The 22,261-nt window shown below is 52.7% G+C and overlaps 2 protein-coding genes across 2 annotated transcripts; one reads left to right on the top strand and one right to left on the bottom strand.

The window, feature by feature from the left end:
* Positions 1–2,761: 2,761 nt before the first annotated feature.
* Positions 2,762–13,146, top strand: GUCA1B (guanylate cyclase activator 1B). Its single transcript, XM_034990332.1, has 4 exons — positions 2,762–3,747; positions 9,845–9,994; positions 11,544–11,664; positions 12,365–13,146. Exons 1-4 carry the CDS (start codon positions 3,541–3,543, stop codon positions 12,490–12,492), a joined length of 606 nt encoding a protein of 201 aa, XP_034846223.1. The 5' UTR covers positions 2,762–3,540; the 3' UTR covers positions 12,493–13,146.
* Positions 13,147–14,687: 1,541 nt separating this feature from the next.
* On the bottom strand, positions 14,688–21,010 carry GUCA1A (guanylate cyclase activator 1A). The gene is made up of 4 exons (XM_034990773.1): positions 20,810–21,010; positions 15,862–16,011; positions 15,435–15,528; positions 14,688–15,128 (listed from the first exon to the last, which is right to left on the bottom strand). The coding sequence occupies exons 1-4, from the start codon at positions 21,008–21,010 to the stop codon at positions 14,956–14,958; spliced, it is 618 nt and encodes a 205-aa protein (XP_034846664.1). The 3' UTR covers positions 14,688–14,955.
* Positions 21,011–22,261: the final 1,251 nt, after the last annotated feature.

Genomic DNA, 22,261 nt, shown 5'->3' with positions numbered 1-22,261 from the left:
GCCCCAAGCAGGAAGAGATTTGTTAAGCAGGAGGAAGTGCAAGCAAAGGAGATGAGTGGTCAGTGAGGTTGGAGTGAAATCAGAGGAGTGTGGGTTCTTGAAACCTGGAGTGTTTGAGGAAAGAATTCATTGGTTGAACCGGGATGAATCTGTTGGCAGATTGAGTAAGAAAAGTAGGTCATTGGTGACCACTTCTCCATGGAGCAACAAGGATGAGAGCATCCAACTGGAGTAAGCTGAGTGAATAAGAAAGAAGAGGATGCAAAACAGTTTTGAGAATGTTCGGTTATCTATTGCTACCTGAAAAACACCCAACCCCTAGTAGCTTCAGTGACACTTACTTCGCGCATGAATTACAGCTTGATCACGGCTCTGTGGGGACAATGCCTCATTTGGTATCAGCTGCAATGGCTGGAAGACAGGGGCTGGAGTCATCTGCAGAGTCACTCACCCGACACTCCTGGTGGTTGAGGCAGGCTGCCAGCTGGAACCCCCGCAGGTGCTCTGGGCTTCCCACAATACGGGGCTGAGCTCCAAGGGTGAGTCCTGAGGGAGAGCCAGGCAGAAGCCTTATCGCCTTTGATGGAAGTCACCCAGTGTCCCTTTTGCCTCTTCTCTCCAATGAGTAGCCACAAAGTCCCATCCAGGTTGAAGAGAAGGAGAAATAGACTCTTCCCTTGATGGGAGGAATGAGTGAGACCAGATCTGTTGCTGTGCAATTTTTGGAAAATAGCATCTTCCACAAGGGGTTTTGTTAGAAGAGGAGCTAAAATTAAGACAGTAGCTGGAGGGCCAAGGGGATGCAGTAGGCACAGTGCCTGGGGCCCCCAGGATTTTTAATTTCTTTTAAATGTTTCATTTCTTTCAAAATCAGAAGAAAGAATGAGAAAGAAGTATAGTCTGGACTGGATTGTGTTCATCTTTATACCAATGAGTGATAAAATATTTTCAACATTTATTTAATATTTATTTACCCAATATTTATCTTATGACGCATGAAGGCAAAAGCGTATGGACCCATTGCAAGTCCCATAATGGGACCCTGAATGTGGAGTCAAAGAAGGATTTTTGTTTGGTTTTGTTTTAATAAAGGTGATATTACGGCAGTTCGCAGACAGGAATGATCCATTAGAGAAGGATAAGCTGAGGATGCAGCAGAGAAAGGGAATAATTTTGGGAGTGAAGTGCTTGGGTAGCCGGAGAGATGAGACCTAGCAGAGGAGCCGACAGGTGGAGAAGGGAAGGATCACCACCTCCAGGGACCCAGGAAGAGGGCGAGAGCATGGGCACAGATGCAGAGAAGTCTCGTGGGAAGTTGACGTGCTCATGTGGTGATGCATCTACTCCTCTCTGCAGTGAAGTTTGTGACAAGGTCATCAGCTGGACATGGGAGTGAGTGGAAGGTCTGAGGGCAGGCAGCTTGTGGAGAAGTCACCTCAGGAGGGGGAGAGTGACATCAGCAGGGAAGAGCATGTACTAGTGCCTCGTGGGCGCAGGTGAGGTGTTAGCCAACGGTTAGTGGCTTTAGCCGGGGTCAGGTTCTGCCAACTGAGTAGTTAGAGGGAGAGAGGGTCACGAAGGTCAGGGTCATGGCAAGGAAATGGCAAGAGTGTTGGGCTGTGGATAAGGATAAAGAGGAAAGCCAGGGTATGAACGAGGTGATGGGTGTTACAAAACGAGATCAGCAGGTTGCAGCAGGTCAGGCTGGTGCCTTATTGGGTGAAGGTGTTAGAGAGTGAGCTGGAAGTGAATGTCTCAGAGGGGGTTCAGAAATGTGTGATTGCAAGGCCTACAGTAGTGGGGCCCGAACTTCAGTGTGCTTTGGAAGCATGCGGAGGGCTTGTTCAAACACAGATCACTGCGCCCATCCGCAGGGTTCTGGATTCAGTAGGAGAGGTGGGGCCTGAGAATCAGCATTTCTAACGAGCTCCCAGATGCTGCAGCTGCTGGTCCAAGGGACCACAGCAAATGGGAGGCCAAGGCGGGGTGGAAGAAAAGCTCTTTGGAACGAAGGAGATCGGGGACCCGTGAGGCCGGAGTGGGGGATGGATCCGCTCTCCACCTGGACGTGGGAGTCACCAAGCTGGTGCCTTGAGACAAAGTGGTGAAGTCGCCGGTGAGTGATGGCAAGTGGGTTGAGTCGGACGTGGCTTTAAAGGGACTAGTGTTTTTGAGGCAGAAAAGAGAAAAAGTGGAGGCAACAAGTAGGAGCGGGGAAGCGAGCCCTACTCTCCTGACCCCAAGGGATGTGGATGGGACGTGGGAGAAAAATCCATGAGCGCTTGCAAGGATGACCGCAAGTGGGGTTCCAACCCCAGGAAGGGCAAGAACTTAGAAGAACGTCAAGAGATTAGGGACATATGGAGGTGGGGCGTTATGTGAGAGAGGGGGTCAGGCCTGGAGGTGTACAGAACGATTCAGGAACGGACAGCCAGTGGGAGACAGGCAGTGTTACCCCTGAGATTAGAAGACTCACTGGAACAGCTGCTCCTAGAATCTAGAAAAGTGCATCAGATCTTCTGGTTTCTTGAAGGTATCATTTTAATATTACATTAAAATAAGCACAGGGCGGCTGGGTGGCTCAGATGGTTAAGCGTCTGCCTTCGGCTCAGGACATGATCCCAGGGTCCTGGGATCGAGTCCCGCATCGGGCTCTCTGCTCCTTGGGAGCCTGCTTCTCCCTCTGCCTCTCTCTCTGTGTCTCTCATGAATAAATAAATAAAATCTTTAAAAAAAAAAATAAGCACAAATATATAATTGATTCAAAAACAAATTTGCAGGTCATTTAATATAAAAGCAAGAGGCTTAGAGGTATTTTAAGCCATGCTCCCAGATTCTTCTCATGTACTCACTCACACTTGGGAGAGAAAGTAGGAGAAGCCTGTCCCTAGGTCTTGCGTGAAGGGTGTTGGAAGGAAGCATTTGTCCTTTAAATTGGAAAATGGAAAATTTCCAAGACTCAAGGGCGTGACTTGCTGAGACTGAGCTTGGGGACCTTCGCGTCACCGATTCTGCTGCTTCTCACTGGGCTGTGGGGAGGAGTGAGCCCCAGCTCGCCAGCGGGTTCTATTTCGTGGGCTAGGAGTTGGTCTTGCGCCCCTCTCTGGACTTCAGAGTCTCCTGTGTCTCCAAGTCGGGCCTCTCTGGAGCAGTGCGGTGCCCAACTAAAGGAACGGGGAGCGTGTGTGAGATGGTGGGGTGTCAGTGTCCTGCCTTTCTCCCCCTTCCCAATCTGCCGGGGAGGCTGAGTTGCGTGGTTGGTGAGACTGAAGGGAGGGGTGAGGCTGGGGGAGCTCAGCTGCCTGGAGGTCAGACCTCCCAGAGGAATCTTCTAATGATCTTAGGGTGCTGAGCTGGGCTGGTGCCACCCCCCTTGCCACCTGCCCCTACACGGCCCATCGTGTTCAGTCGCCAGGAGATGATGAAGAGGCTGGCTGAGCGGAGGAGAGGCAGGAAGAGGGCCCTCGCCTAAGGCACGGATCCGCAGCAGCCCCCGAGGCGGCACACACCCTGGCTCCCTGACATCCCCCCCAGGCCAGGATGGGGCAGCAGTTCAGCTGGGAGGAGGCGGAGGCGGCCGGCGAAATGGACTTGGCCGAGCTCCAGGAGTGGTACAAGAAGTTCGTGGTGGAGTGCCCCAGCGGCTCTCTCTTCCTGCACGAGTTTAAGCGCTTCTTCAAGGTCACAGGCAACGAGGAGGCCACCCAGTATGTAGAGGGCATGTTCCAAGCCTTCGACAAGAATGGGGTAAGTAGGCACCGAAGGGAGGACGGCGGCCAGCCCGCCTGGCTCACATCCGTTGAGCCAAGGGAGCATCCCTGGTGGGAGGGAGCTCCCCATCCCCAGTCCTCCTGCTTTCTTCTCTCCATTCCCTGCTCCCCTTTTCTGTCTCTCTCTTTCGCCCACACTCTTCTCTCTTCCCATCATCCTGTCCCTTCCCATCTTTCCTTCCCTCCTCTCTGTCTCACCTTCTCTCCCTCCGTCTCTCTGCTCTTCCTGACTCTGCCTCTCCTCCTGTTGAGAGCTGAAGGTAGGCTGGGCAGAAGGGCACACAGGTCAGTCCGCAGTCTGTGTATTTTGGGCCAAGGCTCTACAACCTAAGGGCTTGGTTTTTCACACCCACCAGAGCCCCTGTCACTCTAAAGATAAGGAGCTAAAGAGCTGCCCCAAAGGGCTGAGCTCCCCCTCGTTGGGGTCCTTGGAGTTGAGACCAGTCTTCCCACCCACATGCTGGAGGGGCCTCCTGTGCTGATGGGGCAACTGGACGGATGATGCAAACGTCCCTTTCAAGTCTCCTAGTCATGGAAGATTCCATGAAATCATTCAACCACAGGATTTCTTTAAGCCCTCCAATGGTACCTGCAGCTGAGAAGATGCTATATTTTGTTAAGTGCGAACCTGGAGATTGATTTTAGAAATGGAAACCCCTTCATTCTTTAAGGTCATCCATCCAGTGCCTCCATGATCCTTCAGATCATTAGATTTGCCTCAAGTACTATTTCCGCCCCCCAAATTGAGGGGAGGGTGTTGGGCCTAGATAACTGATCTGGAGAAAGCCTCCATACCCCACTTCTCCATGCGTGGAGAGCTTCACTCTCTAGGCTGAATCACTGGGAATGCCCTTCAGGGCTGACCTTGGCCTGAGTACCAGTCAGTGCACATCTCCTCAGCACCTGTCAGGGGGGATGAGAGGGTGGGGTCAGCGTCCTCAGGGCAGCAGAAACCTCCCTGGAGATGAACCGTATGAACTCCCTCAAAGGGCACAGACTGAGCTTCAGACTTCTCCAAGCTCCTTCTCCAAGCCCACCGCAGCCCACTTCATTACCCAAATGAAATGACGAAACAACCAGGACAAAAGGAAGTGAACTAATTGGCCAAGATCATATACTGAAGGGTCCTGACTCCCAGTCAAGTGTGCCTGCTGGGAAGGCAGTTTGTTTCTGGTTTTGTTGTTTTGTTTTGTTTTTGAGAAAGAGAAAATGATTTTTAACAAAACATGTCCTACATCACACAAGGCTTACTATCATAAATATGTCAGTCTTCTCCATATTCGTCTAAAAATTCAGTATAACAACTCAAGATCCCAAAGGGATTGTCAAGCTACTGGGCATAATATAGCTGAAGCCCTTATACCTCCCTCATCTCTTCTTACAAATTAGCATGTGATAGGCATCGACTGCTTTCTTCCTTTCTTCATAACTTTTTTTTTTTTTAAGATTTTATTTATTTATTTGAGACAGAGAGAATGAGAGACAGAGAGCATGAGAGGGAGGAGGGTCAGAGGGAGAAGCAGACTCCCTGCCGAGCAGGGAGCCCGATGCGGGACTCGATCCTGGGACTCCAGGATCATGACCTGAGCCGAAGGCAGTTGCTTAACCAACTGAGCCACCCAGGCGCCCCTCTTCATAACTTTTTAAAAAGATTTTATTGATTTATCTTAGAGACAGAGAGAGAGCACAAGCAGGGGGAGGGGCAGGCAGAGGGAGAAGCAGACTCACAGCGGAGCTGGCAGCCCGACTTGGGGCTCGATCCCAGGACCCTGAGATCATGACCTGAGCCGAAGGCAGACACTTAACTGACTGAGCCACGCAGGTGCCCCTATAACTTTTATTTTGATAGGATTTCAAACCTATACCAAGTTGAAAGAATAAGTGACTCCCATGTACACTTTATCCAGCTGTTTACATTTTCCCTCATTTGCTCTGTGTGTGTGTGTGTGTGTGTCCCTCTCTTTTGGAGAAAGTTGGAGACGTCATGCCCTTTTACCACCATGTATTTCAGTGTGTTTTTCCTAAGAACAAGGAGGTTCTCTTAAATAACCTAATACAAAGATCAAAGTCAGGAAATTCAGGGGCACCTGGGTGGTGCAGTCAGTTAAGCATCCAACTCTTGGTTTCTGCTCAGGTTGTGATCTCAGGGTTATGAGATCGAGCCCTGTGTCAGGCTCCATGCTGAGAGCTGCTTCAGTTTCTCTCTCCCTCTCCCTCTGCTCATGCTCTCTCTCTCAAATAAATAAATAAACCTTTTTTTAAAAAAAATCAGGAAATTCAACACTGACCCAATTCCATTACCTAATCCATATTCAAGTTTTGTCAAATTGACATGTAATGTGTTCTTTATAGCTTGCTTGCTTGCTTTCCTTTCTTTCTTTTTTTGGTCTGATCACACATTGCATTTACTTGTCCTGTCTTTTTAGCCTTTAATTCGGAATCTTTAATCTCAGCTTTTCTTTGTCTTATTTGACCCTGACATTTTTGAAGATTGCAGGCCAGTTAATTTTGTAGAACGTCTCACAGTTTGGGTTTGTTCAGTGTAGCTTTGTGATTAGTTTTCAGGTTTTCCGTTTCTGACACACATGCCCCAGAGGTGATGTCATGTCCTTCTCAGGGCCTCCTGTCGGGGGCACATCATGTTGGTCTGTCCCATTGCTGAGTGGTTAACTTCCATCACTTGGTTCCATGGTGTTTGCCGGTTTCCTCCACTTACTGTAAAGTTACCATTTTTCCTTTGTAATTAACAAGCATCTTATGGGGAGATACTTTGAGACTAAGTAAATATCCTCTTGCTCCTCAGATTTTCATTTGCTAGGTTTGACATCCATTGATAATTTTCTAATTCTACCATCCCTTCTTTGTTTATTAATTGGAATTCTACTACAAAGGAAGAGCTTTCCTAGAGGTGTGTTAAGTTCCTCTTTTGGGGACTGAGCCCCTCCTCCTTTCCTTTGCCCACTTAGTTTCTCTCTCCAAACCCACACCCATCTCCACTCCCCACGTCGGCACAATCCTTACATTAGTGAATCTCATTTCTGGGCAATTGGTCTGAACTTTCTGAGGCAAATAAGATCAAGACGTCATAGATCTAGTTCACACGTCAATTCTGGGGGGATAGGAATGGGGGTTTGGAGGAGGCGAGGAGGTCGGAGTGCCCGTCTCTGCCGCTCCTCTCCCTTCTAACACTCTGCTCTCCAGCGGTTGCCCTGTGATGCACTGGGATGGAAGAAAAGGGAGGGTGAAATCAAATGTTGTCTGGGATCCTTATGTAACCTGAGGTAGGGTCAGGGCTGGTGCAGAAACGCAGCCAATTCAGAGAGAAATGGGGCAGATAATCCAACAGAGCAAATCCCACGCCTGTCACTTCCACTCCTGCTCTTGAGTCGACAGACGCATTTCCATCATCTTCCTGTTGCCCCCGTGGGTAATTGAAGCTGATGAGGGCCAGGAACAGAGGATGAGATTAGTCTCAGCTGGGAGCTTCCAGGATTCGTCCTGGGGTTGAACAACCTTACAGGTGAGGTCACTCCTCAGGAAGGGCTACTCTACAGTGTGCCTCTTGGGAGGCAAGGGCTCATTGGTGACCGTATCATGCTGAGGGAGGATGTTGTGAGAACAGAATGTTCTAGACAAAGAATGTGGGAGAATCTATAGGTCTGGAGAGTAAGGATTTGTCAGTGGTTTTGTTTTTTTTTGTTTTTCTCTCTGTGGTGCTAGATACGAGGCTCATTTTTCAGACAGTAATAGACCTTGAGAGGAGAAGGAAAGTTCTCCAACTTGAACTAGAGAAGACATGTAGCTTGAAAGGCTCTGCCACTTCCTGGGTGGGTTTTCCTTGGGCAACTTATTTAACCTCTGAGCCTCAGCTTCCTCATCCATAAAGTGGGTATAACAAACCCGAGGGAGATGGCATATGTGACATAGATGGTTCCTACCAACCATTTAGCATACATTTTTCTACTCTTGTTAAAAAAGAAACATAAGATTGATTTTTAGTAAGCTTAATAAACAATTACTAATGAAAATAGCCTTTTAAAGAACAACCAACCAATCATCACATTGTACACCTTAAACTCACACAGTGTTCTTTAAAAGGCTAGTCTGCAATTATATCTCAGTAAAGCTCGGGGAGGGTGGTTGGAAACAAGCCAGATAAACTTCAGTGAGTGAGGAGAACAGCGAGGGGCTATTCGTGCAGTGGAGGACCACTCAGCAAAAGCAAGGAAGGAAGTGTTGATACACTCAGCAGCTTGGATGGGTCTCCAGGGCATCATGCTGAGTGAAACCAGCCTATCTTAAAGCGACACACTGTGTGATCCCATGTGTATACCATTCTCCAAGTGGATATACTATAGTCCTGGAGAACAGATCAGTGGCTGCCGAGGGTTATGGTCAGAAGAGGGATGTGACTATTAACACAAGAGAATGTCCTTGCATTGAGATTTACTCCCATCTACACATGTGACAAAATTTCTCAGAACGGTAGACTTACACAGTGCAGTAAAGACTAGGGAAAAAAGAGAGAGGAAAAAAACAACCATTGCTAAGAACCTACCCTAAAAAAATTACCAGAGATATAAGAAAACATATCTATACATAAAGATGTTCCCTGTGTAACGTAAAATATTAAAACCATGTTCAGCAAGAAGGACTGCAGAGTACCCCCTCAAAAAAATAAAATGATTTCAAATAATTTTAAAGACATGGGGCATTCTAAGATAAAAATCCAGGAGATAAAACCATAGCTACAGTCTGGCCTCAATTAGATGAATTCATGGTGGGGGGTGTGGAGGACCAGAAGTAATCACATAAAAGGTGTTGAATAAGACACTTTGGGTGTTGAGGTGGGCTTGTTTTGTGTCCTTCTTGGTTTGTCCATAGGCTTTTTGCTATTTGCTTCATTGTCTGTCCTGTTCCGTGGCTCACACCTTGCTCACCAGCCCTTGATCTGGGGGTGGGACTCCCGAGCAGCATGACCCAACGGGCCAGAGATGCTCTGGGCCTGCAATGTCATTTCCGGTTACAAAGCCCCATGCATGACAGCCACTCTGGGGAGAGTGATGACTCGGGTTCTGGCTTTGGAGAGCTGAGGTCCCCGCCCTCAGAAGCAGGAGCTCCTAGAAGTGGGAGCTCCTTGTGAGGCTCAGCCTGACCAGCCCACTGCAGACACCACCAGCAGCCTCTCACCTCCAACTCAACTGGTGTGGAAGGACAAGAAGCAAGGGCTCCCTCTGCCTCTCGTGTACTGCTTTTGATCATTGCTGTCACATTCTGGTTACTTGGTCAGAGTCACCACGGAGGAGGACTGCACCTCCCTCCTCCCCCTGGGCGGTTAGCCCCCGAGTTCGGTCTCCCCAGCCCCTTCCTGGGTGGGGGTGGAGGAGGCCTGTCCTGCGGGGAAGGTGATGCCCACCTGAGCCTAGATGTGAGCCGTGAGCCGGGCTGGAGCCACGGCCTGTCTGCCTTCCCTCGGGCTCAGAGTGAATGAGAGGGCAAAGGACATTTTTAGTGTGAGCGCAGCTTTCCAATCTTCCAGAACTGCCTTAGTGCCAGATTCAAATGAAGTCAATCACGGATCCATAGATTCATACATATTTATGAGACCTGACACACAGCAGCAGCGCTGTGCGAAGCACAAAGGAGAGACAAAGGCAGTGGAAGCCCCTCGTTTCTCGGGGAGCATGTGATACAGGTAAAGAATGAGACATAGGCACGGAACGGCTAAGTGAGGCCGCCAGAGTAAGACCCAAACTGCGCGGAACAGAGTATAGGGGCCCTGAATGCTAGGAGAGGGAGCGAGAGAGACCACCGTAAGCTGAAGTGGTTGGAGAAGGAAGGCTTCCTGGAGGAGGCGATCCTTGAGCTGGGCCTGGAAGGGCAGGTAGGATGGGGTGATCCCAGACTGGGTAAGGATGCTGGGCTGAAGCCCAGCCATGAGAGAAGCTGTAGAGGCCACGAGGATGGCCGGAGGGGAAGCCCCGGGGCGTGCGGGGATGGATGGGCCAGAATCCGCCCGCCTCTGCGCCCCGGGGAAGCCGGGGCGGGCCTCACAGCTCGCGTCCTCACCGCAGGACAACACCATCGACTTCCTGGAGTATGTGGCAGCTCTGAACCTCGTGCTGAGGGGCACCCTGGAGCACAAGCTCAAGTGGACCTTCAAGATCTACGACAAGGACCGCAACGGCTGCATCGACCGCGTGGAGCTGTTGGACATCGTGGGGGTGAGCGGCTGCCGGGGGCCCCCTGCGGCTGGGGGCGGCATTGGAATCATTCAGAGGGTGCTTTCCGACCCCAGTCAGAATTAGGCTAGAAAGTGATCACAAAAAGTTACCTAAAAAATTCCCATCAGTTTGGAAATAAGGCAACACACTCCTAAATATTCCAGACATCATAGAAATTATACCACACACATAGGCGCACCAAGTATTTTGAACTGGATATTAATGCATGCGTAACATAACAAAATGGGGGAATGTAGCCAACGCTGGGCTGGCAGAGGCTTTTTAGCCCTAAAATGTATATGCTAGAAAATGAGAGACTGAAGATCAATGACCTTACAAGTCATCTCAAGAAATTAGAAAAAAACAGGGGCGCCTGGGGGCTGAGTCGTTAAGCGGTTAAGCGCCTGCCTTCGGCTCAGGTCATGATGGCGGGATCCTGGGATCCAGCCCTGAGTCTGGCTCCCTGCTCAGTGGGGGGTCTGCTTCTCCCCCCTCCCCGCCCCTCCCCCTGCTTGTGCTCTCTCTCTCTCTGACAAATGAATAAATAAAATCTAAAAAAAAAAAGAAGAGTAAATTAAACCCAGAGAATAGAAGAAGGGAAATACTAAAGAGCAGAAATTAATGAAGTAGAAAAGAAGCACACAGAGAAGAAAAGTCAACAAAACTGAAAGCTGGTTCTTTGCAGGACTGACCACGCTGATAGACGATTAGCAAGAATGAGCAAGGAGGCAAACGTCCCTAGTATAGCTCGGACTGACCCCTGACCCGCGTCAGCCTGTTCCTCCCCAGACCTGTACTTCCAAGTGGGGGTTGTCCACCCAGGTCACAGATCAAGAAGTCGCCTTGGGGCAGTTCTGTGGTCTGCCCAAGTTTATCCATCCCAGGAGGTGCCAGGGCTGTAGCTCCAGGGCTCCCAGACCCTGTCAGCGGGGCCCACTGTGTCCCAGGCACCGCGCTAGGCCGTCAGGCCCCGGGATCGACAAGAGAGGCCTCTGTCCTCAGAGCGCCCCGTCGAGAAACTAAGGAAAACCCTCACAGTTCTCTGTCTCTTCCCCACTGCCCTTCACCAACAGTGCCTCACAGGGAGGGGACACAGGGCAAAGGAGAAACCTGTTTTTCCCTCCAGTCCAAACCCCAGTATCTCCCATCATCCAATGTTACACATACGCCCATAAGTACACTTCATGCTCTCCTCTCTGGATCTCCATCTCTCCCTGCGTAAAGTGGAGCTGAGACCACCACAGAGCCGGGTACCTCCCTCACTGAAGGGTTTGGGGCTCACTCTGAAGCTCACAGGGGAAAAGCCACTAGCTAGCATCAGGGTGATGTGGCCTGTGAGGCCTGACATGCAGTTGGACCCTGAGAGAACAGCCTTAGGACGGGTCACTTTTTATTAGGGTCTGGGTCCTGTGGTCCTAAGACGCACCAGCTTGGGTGGGGGGGGCAGTGCTGGGGACGCAGGGCTGAGGGCCTGGGGTCCTGCCAGCGGGAGGAGGGAGGGAGCGCGCAAGCTCTCGCTGAGGGCCCTCGCTCGGGTTTTATCCCGTAGGCGATCTACAGGCTGAAGAAAGCCTGCAGGATGGAGATGGAGTCTGAGCAGCACGGACAGCTGCTCACACCCGAGGAGGTGGTGGACAGGATCTTCCTTCTGGTGGATGAGAATGGAGATGGTAATGGGGGCCAGCGATGGGGGGTGGCCCACTCCACAGCACCCCCAGGCCCTCCATCTCCCAGCCACTGTTCCCCTCAGCTGGGTGCTGGGGGCGGAGAGGAGGACATAACCTAACCGGGGTGTCGCTGGCACGTGATGTTGGCCAGAGCGAATTAAGCTCCCACTGGAGCTGCCGAGGGCAAGCGCAGTGAAAGAGTAGGAGCGTTAGAGTCAGGCAGACCGTTTCACCGCTCTGCCCGGACTCAGTTTCCTCATCTGGAAAAAGGGATGAGAGTAATTCCGAGGAATCAATGGGGTGGGGTATTGGAGAGACGGGCATAGGGTAGGCCCCCATTCAGGCTACTGAGGCCTCCTGCCCTGTAGCTTAGCACAGCAGCCCCAAGGCTGCGGAGGGAGGGAGCTGGCTGGGAACACACCCAGAAGAGCCCTCAGGAACATTTTGAAGGTACCATGGGCCAAAGTAAACTTAAATTCATTTGCAAGTGCCTTTAAGAAACTCTTGAAGCTTCCAGGAGACTCCTGGAGAATGGGGAGAATTGACCAGCCCCCAGGCTTGGGCCCCGGGACTGCAGATTCCTTTGTGTAAGAGGTGTAGGCTTGTCTAAGAGGATGTCCCCTGGGAGAGGAGGCCTCTCCTCTTGCCCCCAGCCCCATGTCTTCATGCTCCCATGCGACCATCACTCCCACCCCTTGCTCAGGCCAGCTGTCTCTGAATGAGCTCATCGAAGGTGCCCGCCGTGACAAGTGGGTGATGAAGATGCTGCAGATGGACGGGAATCCCGGTAGCTGGATCTCTCAGCAGAGGCGGAAAAGTGCCATGTTCTGAGGGGTCTGGGGTCCTGGGAGCCCAGTTCGAGTCCACAGGCCCCTCCAAGACTCCAGGCTCTCCAGGTTTCCAGAATAGTGAGAGGGTCCCTGGCCCAGCCTGCTTGTGCCCACTCTTCTCTGGCACCCCCTATGAAAGGGGTTGGGGCTGAGGGGGGTGGATCGGGGCTGTCGGTCTTGAGTGGCCAACAGGACACAGTCCACTGGGAGGATTTACTGGGGTGGTGAAGGGAACTGGCTTCCTCTCTCCTTTCAGCTGCTTCTGAGAAAAGTATGCTTTGGCTGGGTGGGTGTGGGGCGCCCACAGTTTCCTACCTGGTTCTTAGCTGGAAGCAGGGGAATACTGAGGGATTGGGGGGTCCCATAGACCAAATTAGCAATGAGACTGCACACACACTGTGAAGGCCAGGGGCTGGAAGGTGTCGAGACTGAAGAAAAAATAGAAGTTGGGGGGTGAATGTGATCATAATTACATCCTCCCAGGATCCTGAAGAGTTCATGGGGAGGAGTCTTGCCTCCCCCTCCCCAACTTGTCTTCACCAGGGGTGTCCGCAAGGGAAAATTGCAGCCAGTAAAGCTCTGGTCTTCCGGCCCTCAGCTGTGCTTAAAGGAGCTGTTTCAGCTCTGCCCTGGTGCTGCTCCCCCAGCCCCTGCTGCCAACCCACATCCCCACACAACCCTCCTCTCCCCCTCCCTACCCCTCATCCCACACCGGCCTCTCCACCGCCCCCCCCCCGCCCCCCATGGACCTGCCCGATTCCCAACCACAAGCCGGAGGAGTCTCCTTGAAGGATGGGGAAACCTCTGTCTCTGGGGAGAATTGGTTCGAGGCCCGGCTTTGCCTCCAGCTGCCAAGTGACCCAAGGTGGCCATTTCTCTCTTCCTAACCTCAGGTATCTTCCCTGCGCACTGAGCAAGTTGGAGAAAGCAGGGGGTTTTCTGATTATTATTTTTTTAGATGTGGAATTATTTTGTCGTACAAACTCTATGTGCAGCCCCAGTGTACAAACTAGATTTAAATAAAGGGAGTTGTTTGAAGAGATGTCTTTACGTTGATGGATGAAAAATAAAACTCACCTACTGAACTGCAATTTCACAGGCATGATATTCATACAAAGTTTCCTTTAGAAATAAATTTTAGGTAAAAAACGGTCGATTTAAAAAGACTAGTAATCCAGGTGAGACACAGATCCGCCCCCGAGTCAGGAAGGTGGTGTGTGCTTGACAATGGGGAAATGTCCTAACTCCGTTCAAATACCCTCCCACCTCCCACCTTCAGGATTTCCCAAGAGGCAGCCACCAAGAGAAGGCGCAGAAATGTCAATTGCATTTTGTCCCAGGCTGCCCCTGGCATTGATCTCCACCTTCCTGCCAGGTCTGTGCACAGGCCCTGGCTGACTTCCCAGGCTGGGGTGGTCCCGGTGATCTGTAGGACCCTCTCTTCCCCACCCCCCCCCGGGGTGGGGGCTTCATTCCTCTTGCCCCTTGTTTTCTCTCTCCTCGCCTTATATTTTTATTCACTCCTTGTCCTTTCCCCACACCCAGCTGAAGTGAAGACTCAAAGCCCAGAAGAAGAAGCATCTTTGCAAAAATGATCACAACTGCTCCAGCCTGTGTCTCTCCCCAGGTTCTCAGACAGGTCTTCCTAAAGCTGGCGTGTGCAAAGAATGGGAATGGGGCCCACCTGTAACAGCCTGGCCCACTTCCCAACTGGTGTCAGGTGTCACTGCAGCAAGAGGGATTTAGGTTAGACCAGGGATGGATAGTCCGGACACTTGCCACAGGCAATGAGTCGCAGAGCTGTGGGAAACCCCAGGGCACCCCAGGCCACTGCAGGGCCAGCAGGGAAAGTCAGCGTGCTTTGCCGTCACTTCTAACTGAAGACGGATTTCCTCGGGATAAATGAGGACTTTCTACAGTACCATAGCTTCTCTTCCCATATTTTATTATAATGATGCTTAGCCGGTTAGTTCCTTAGGGATGAGATCTATCCTCTTCTCGGCATGTCCAATATCCTGCGTTCATACGAAGGAGGTGTGCAATAAATGCTTCTGGGAGGGAGGAACAAATCAACGCACCACACAAGTAGGCTCGTCATGCTGGGGTGCAGGTTGGGTGCGTGATGGCAGCACCTGAGCTGTAGGATTCCATCGGCGTCCGGGAAAGCCCAGCCCTGCGGCGGAGCTCCCTGGACTGGGAAAGAGGGGGACTGGAGCAGTTCAGTGGGAAAAGCTCGGGGAGGGCCCTGAGGGCCCCCCAGCTGGAGGCAGTCACCACGTGCTGAGTCATGCACAGGGTTCAGGAACCATCCTCTGTACTCCCACCCCTGCCCTTCTGACCCGGCCCTGCACCCCAAAGAGGCGAGCTGAGCCTTTGAGTTCAGTAGACTGCATCTAGTATTACAATGAGGACCCCAGGCACCAACACACATCCCCTCCCCAATGCAGAAGCAGCCCGGGTGGGCTCAGCTGGCTGCCTCAGTCTCCCTGCCGCTGGCCCCCTCTCCGCCCTCCTCCTCTTGCTCGCTGCTCTGGAGCCTGCGAACGATGCGGGTGAGGTCCAGGCTCCGTGTCAGTGTGTCCAGGAGCATCTGGTCCTTCTGGACGCCCTCGATGAACTCCTCCAGGGAGAGTTCCCCTGGGACAGAGAGAAAGGGAGTCAGGGGGAGGAGGGTGCCCCCGTCTCCCCGGGAGCACTGTACTGGGGCCCAGAGCCAGAGTCTTGCAAAGGGGACAGAGCCAGCGCTGGGGAAAGTGAGGCTGTGGGGGGAGCAGGCAAAGGAGCCAGAGCCCAAAGTCTGGTCCAGGGGTCCCTAAAATCCAACTCTTGTGGCTGGGGCAGGGGCAGATGGAGAATGTGGCCAGCAGAGGCCCCTCTTTACCTGCCCCCCCCCCCCCCGCCCCCGCCCCTCTCCCCTGGCGGCCCCCATCCCGCCCTCCTCACCGTCCCCATTGACATCAATCTTGGAGAACACTGTATTGGTGAACTCTTCGGCACTCATGGTCGAGTCGCTGCAGGGGTTAATGGCCCGGATGGCCTGGGGAGAAGAAGGGAAGGACCCATCCTAGCTCGGCCTCAGTGGTGCCCAAACAACAGACTGGGCACTAGAGGCCGCGCTGAGGTTTAAGAGCTTGTCTCGGTACAGATGGAACAACAGAGGCCCAGAGAGTGGACGGCCCGTGGCCTGGGTCACGTAGCTGCCCCCCACCCCCACCCCGCGCCCGGCCCTCAGTCCCAATCGTGTCCCCTTCTGACACTGCAATTCTGCCGGCTGAAGAGCCGCCCCGCCCGGCCGCCCTCGGGCTGTCAGCTCCGGGTCCGCCCGGGCCGCTGCCCCCGCCCCGGCCCGGCCCTCGGCACCTGGAGTTACCCGGATGATGGTGAGCAGCTCGTCGCGGTCGATACATCCATTGCCATCGACGTCGTAGAGCTTGAAATACCAGCGCAGTTTCTGTTCCACCTTCCCTTTGAGGACCAGGCTGAGCGCAGCCACGTACTCCATGAAATCGATGTAGCCGTCCTGGGCGAGAGGCGCAGCCGCCTTGAGCCCGCTCCCCAGAGGCCCCAGGAGAGGCTGAGCCGCGCCCCGCGCTCTTCCTGCCGGGGTCCCTCCGCTTCTGTCCCCGCCTCCAGGCAGCCCGCCTGGCCTGCCCCAGAGGCTGCCAGCATCTCTGGTAAACCCCGCCCCCAGGGTGTGCTCTCTCTTCACTGGCATTTTGGTGCTAAGGGTCACTGGCTTCTCCCATGTGAGCCTCCAGCTGGAGCCCTTCCAGTTGCAAGAAGGTGTGTGTAGGTGGAGGAAGAGGAACGGAACCCCTGGGGAAAGGCGTGGTTTTTCGAGCTGGGGAGAGGGCAGGGGGTAGAAAGGGAGGAAGGAACACCTGTCTTATTCTTCCCGTTATTCTTCAAACTTTACTGAGCACCTTGTTCGGTCGGGGATAGACAGAGGCTTCAGAACTCAGTAAGATATGAGCCCCGTCCTGATGCACCCTGCTGGGATGCAGGGTTGAATCCTGCCTTCACCCTCTCAAAGCTGTGGGATCTGGGACAAAGGACTCAATGTCTCTGGCCCTCGATTTCCTCATCTGTAACAGTCATAGTAGTACCTACCTCTGTGGGACTGTGGTGGGATTAAGCGAGTTTATGTATCTGAAGTACTCAACACTGCCTGACATCTAGTAAACACTGAGGAAATGTTAACTCTTATTGTTACTACACTTACTATGATCGTTTCTATAAAGAGATCACTAAGGCGCCTGGGTGGCTCAGTCAGTTAAGCATCTGCCTTCAGTTCAGATCATGATCCTGGGGTCCTGGGACTGAGCCCTGCATCGGACTCCCTGCTCAGCGGGGAGCCTGCTTTTCCCTCTCCCTCTGCCTGCAGCTCTGCCTACTTGGGCTCTGTCTCTCTCTGTCAAATAAATAAAATAAAAATCTTAAAAAAAAGAGAGAGAGCGAGATCAGTATGCCTTCACGATGTAATGCAGTGACAGCACGTCTGGACAGGACATTATGGAATCACAGAACAAGATCGCACAACTCTGCCAGGACAGAGGCCAGAGGAGAGGCTCAGGGAGGCTTCCTGGGAACGGTGATGGCCTCTTGAGTCTGGGAGGGATTGACCATGCGAGAGGGTGGCACAAGACATGCTTAGGGGGTATTTCTCCAGGGTCCCCCAAATTTCACAGGCTGACCCGCTGTCCGCCCCTGCCAGCCCCACCAGTGGGGTCAGGGAAGTGGGGAACATAGGCCTGCCTCTGCCCATCTCGCCCCCAAGCTGAGTGAGGCTGGAGGAGGGAAGCCTGTGTTTTGCAGAAAAGCTGAGCACTCTAAAGGAGCCCTGCACTCAGAGCGTGTGAACTTGGAGTCCAGCCCCTGTTCCTCCACTTACAACCCCGGCTCCGGAACTGGGAAGTTACCCAGAGGCACATTTGGGGTCAGAAGGAAGACCTCTAACGGGCAGATTTGCCGCTGGTGGATGGGCCAGGCTCGTGCAGTAATGAGCTGCCTGTCACTGAAAGCATACAAGCAGAGGCTGGAGCACTGTCATTAAAGATGTGGCAGAGGCTGGGCAGGATAGCCTCTGAGATCTGGCTCTGTGCCCGCCCTAGGCCTCAGGTGAGGCCTCGATGAGCTGGAACCCCACACTGGGTGTCGTATCATACTGAACATTTGTGTGGTGCTTCCCTGTGCTCATAGGCTTTCACATACACCTTAGCTCATTCGATCCTTGCCCGACCCCTGCCCGGGGTTGTCCTCAGAACAGAGCAAAGCCCCCCGTGCCACAATGCTCAGAGAAGCAAGAAAAACAGCAAGGAGGTTTCTCCTGGGCAAGAGGACACAGAGCGAGGACACTTTTGTTTTTCATTTTTTCTCTCTATTGTGGGAAATGTTTACAGTGAGCTGTACAAAATTACTTTCATGATTTTTTTTTTTTAAATGGCTAAAAGGGGGCAATGGAAAAGTATGGGCTTTTGTGCCAGAAAGAGCTAACTGACATCTTAGGAGAATATGGCCTTGAACAAGTCAGCCTCTCTGAGCCTCGCTCCCTCAGCTGGACACTGGGAATGATAGTGCCCGCTTTTCAAGACTGTCGTTTGGGTGAAATTCAGTAAGGATACACAGCGATACTCACTTCTTTCTAGTGCCTCCTGCTGAGTGTGTTATTTGCTTTCCTCATTTAATCTCACGACCCCCCGGGAGGGGGGATTTTTCATCCTCATTTTCAGATGAAAGCTGAAGCTGAGAGGAGTTAGACGCCGTAACCAATGAATGAGCAAGCCTTGGCTAGAAACTAGGTGGCCCAAATCCTACCCGGCGCTCAGAGGCAGGGCTAAGGTTTACATCGATTTGTGTGCACCTGTGTGAGTGCCGGGCACGGCCAAGCCCAGGCAAAACCTTGAAGTAAGCAAAGTACGTGCTTATCCCCTGGGGCACACTCCCCGATCACGCTGCTGCACCCCCCAACCTTGCCCTCCTGGCACAGTCCACCGGGATGCAACTGTTCCGCTAACTCAGGGGCAGGCTGGCCAACGTCTTCTGAAAAGGGCCAGATAGCAAATATTTCCGTTTGGGTGATGTGCAAACAAGTGCGCGTGGTGTGTTCTAATAAAGCTTCATTCACAAAAATGGGCCCACGGGCCATCGTTTGCACAGCCCCGCTTAACTTCCCGCTCCGGTGTCCCATCTCTCTGCCGATCTGCCGCGCTGCTCTCTGCTCGGGACAATGGGTAGAAGGCAATATTGCCCAAAGGGGATTGACACCGTTGGTGTATGTGAGGCCTTTTAGAGTTACAAAGACACTCTTCATTTTAATAATTATGTATTTAAATTAATGTGCATTATAAAACACAGAATTCGCCCATAGAACAACTCATGATTTCTCATATAACAAATACTTGTTAAGCACCTACCGTGGTCCAGGCATCGTTCTAGGTCCTGGGGATACAGCACTGAACCAGACAGACAAAAATCTCTGTCCTCGTGGAGCTCACATTCCAGCGGGGGAGACAGACAACAAACATAGTGGCTAAGTGTAATTCAGCACGTCTTGGAAGATGAGACGTGCTCTGGTTGGGGGAAGGTAGGACAGGAAATGCAGGGGCAGGGGCTAGCCCCAGTTAAACAAGGTTTCAACCAGGAAATCACGGCAGGTGTCAGCGGGAAGGAGAATTTGGGGCAGAGACTTGTAGCGGGGGAAGGTGTGAGCCAAGCAGAATTCTGGAGGAAGAGGGTCCCAAGCATCACAAAGGCCATAAGGTGAAGGTGTGCATGGTGTCATCAAGGAACTTTGGGGCAGTGGAGGTGATGCTTGCAAATACAGGGTTTTGGGTTGTCCCTCCCTGCTGTCATACATGTGATTTTAGGGGGTCCTTCTGGAGATGTGTCTTGATCCCAAGAGTTTCCTTAGCAGGTGAGAAGCTGCGTGTTTGGGTATAAGGCATTGAGGCTCAACCATTACTTTCCTCCCTGCTGTTCAGGAATTATTCCTTCTTGTGGAGCACTTGGAGGGCCCAGCATGCTGATGCCAACCCTTCTGGTCTCCAAGCCGTGGGCGCCAGTATTCTGCTCCCCAGCAACGCCCCCCCCAAGGAAAGCCACTGGGCACCAGAATGCTGCCCTTGAGGTTGGGATTCAAAGCCCATAATCTGCTTTGGCCCCTTGGCCCTAAATATTAGTGAGTTTTAAATAGCCTCTGAGCCCCAGCTGTCCTTAGAAGCCCTGCCCACAGTGGTGTTTGGACCCTCTGGGCAGTGAAGGGGGCCGAGAAAGCTCTGGGCAGCCTGTCCCCAGCTTGAAGTGGATGCATGGTAGAGCATCATCACATCCTGAGTGGGGCCCAGTGGGGTGGGGAGACAGGTGTGTAGATTTGGGTCCTTCTGCCACTGCATCTTGACTGAATTGCTCCAAATAAATGGAAGATTTGCTCTTAAAACCAACAAACATCTTGACTCATGCTCTCAACATCCATGGCAGATGCGGGTACTGAGCTGAGGATGGTGGGGGGGGAAATGCTGGGTGAACGGCCACCCAGCTGATGAAAACTAAGGGCCCTAACTCACTGTGCCCAGCCCCTGCCCCCGTACCCCTCTAGCTGATCAGGAAGTCCTCAGCCCGTGTCCCAGTGATGACTCAGGGAGAGTACCATTTGACCACCGTGCAGACCTTCATTCAGACCCACTTGAGAGAAGGTGAGCTGAGGTCACTGGGCACTTTGGAGTCGGGAGTAGCCCGGAGGTCCCAGCAACCAGGCAGCCTGGCCTGTCCCCAGAGCATCACGGGTGACCACAGAGCATCAGGGACGACCCACGTAACATGGGCCTGCCTGAGCCAGGCCAGCCGGGGCCAGAGGCTTATCACCCTGCTCTCTCCTCTCCACTCCCTCTCCTCCTGTACCCTGTGAGCCTCTAAGGGCCTGGGCAAAAGCTCCAGGCATAGCACCCAGCACTTAGTAGGTGCTCAACGACTGTCTTCTAAGTGTTCACACTTGTTCTTGGAGTAAACCGAGACGTGTGTGTGGACGAGGCAGAGGAAGCCATTAGATTGGGTCTGTGGGCTATGTATACTAACCTATGGACCCCTCTGTCTTCCCCCGGAAGGTGAGGGCACAGATGGGGCCTGGTTTGTTTCTGAACCCCCGGTGCCTGACTCACAGTAGGTGCTCAATGAACATGAGATCAGTTGACTCCCTAACGTAGCCCCGGATACACAGAGAAGCACACCCCCCTCCTGTGGCAGACGCCATGTTCCGGCACCTGGCGCCCCCCAGCCCTGCACTGCCCAGGCCTCCAGCGCCCCCCACCCAGGCCTCCGCTCACTTTGTTGAAGTCAAAAGTCTCAAACATCTGCTCCACATACTGGCTGGCGGACGGGCTCAGGTTCTTGAGGCCGAAGAACTGACGGAACTCGTAGAGGGTGAGCTGGCCAGAGGGGCACTCGGTCATGAACTTCTTGTACCACTGGTGGCACTCGGTGCTGCTCAGCTCCTCCACCGACTTCCCGTCCATCACATTGCCCATCTCCCAGGCCTGCGCGGGGCCGGCGCCCGAGGTGGATGGATCCTGCTCCCCGCGGCCCCTGCCCCAGGGCGGCTTGGCTTTCTAACCCTGGGCCCTCCTCGCTCACAGGCCAGAGTCCTCCCAAGCTGAGCAAAGAGGGTCTGATGAATCAGACAGCGCAGGGAAATGTCAGGAAGTGGTGAGCAGAGGGACGAAGGTAATGGGGGGCTGCGCAAGCCCACGGCCAAATCCAGGAGATGTCGGAGAACCGGCGTTAAGTCCCCACTAAACCCTTGCAGCCAATGGGGACTGCTCCTAGGAAAGAGGAGTGAAAATAGAACAAAGCTTAGGGAAGCAGAGGCCCAGGATTATGGCCTTGAGCTGATAGGTGAGAGGATTTTCTTACCCATTTTGCAATCTCCTTATTCCTTCTTACCAGGACGGAATGGGTGGCCAGCCAGTCAGCCAGTGACTGTTCTGATCCCGTTACCTCCACTCCCCTCTCCTGCTTTGAGTGGGTTCTCAATGTTTTTGGTTCCTGCCCTCAGACATGGAATTGAGGTACATATGAGATAGAGCTGGTTCCTTTTCCACAGGTGGGCCAGGTGTGGACTCCTGACAGGGCTGCTGTGTCCAGTTATCCAGGCTGTGCACTCTGCACCTGGCCAGCACAACTAAGGGGTTCTGGTCACACCACGGATAGTTAATATATGAGAGCACCTGACTGATGCAGAGTTTGTGGACTTCCAAGACGAGTCCCGAGCAGCTAGGGGAAATCTCCTACATAACACTATACAGGTACTCACAGGCATGGGCACGCACACTCACTGGTCCTCTTCTGACCACACTCTTACATTCCCCGAGACTCATCCCAGGAGGCCTGAATTCAACCTTCCATTTGATCCACACTTGATACCATCCCCGCCCAGGGCCATGGGGATGGGGGACATTGAGTGTGTGCCTAGTGGCCTGGGGAACGTGTGTGTGTGTGTGTGTGTGCGCGTGTGAATGAGGGCACCAGCACACAGGTGCATGGTGAGCTGCTACTTCTCGTCCTGGAATGTTCCCAGGCTAAGCCTAGGGGCCCGCCTAGGGGCCCGCCTAGGATGAGGGTTGTCCCTCCCACACAACACTGTTGTGTTCATGAGACCTGTAACTAGAAGGAAGCAGCCAAAATGTTAACAAGGCTCAAATCTGGGTCATGACATCATCAGTGAAATTTTAATCTTGGCTTTTGAAAAACTACCTGTATTTTTTAAGTGGTTTATAATG

This window comes from Mirounga leonina, unplaced genomic scaffold (genome assembly GCF_011800145.1).
Source record: "Mirounga leonina isolate KUSES-001 unplaced genomic scaffold, KU_Mleo_1.0 Mir_53, whole genome shotgun sequence".
Lineage (NCBI taxonomy): Eukaryota > Metazoa > Chordata > Mammalia > Carnivora > Phocidae > Mirounga > Mirounga leonina.
The sequence above is the reverse complement of the archived record's forward strand: the minus strand, read 5'-3'. Positions and strand labels throughout refer to the sequence as shown.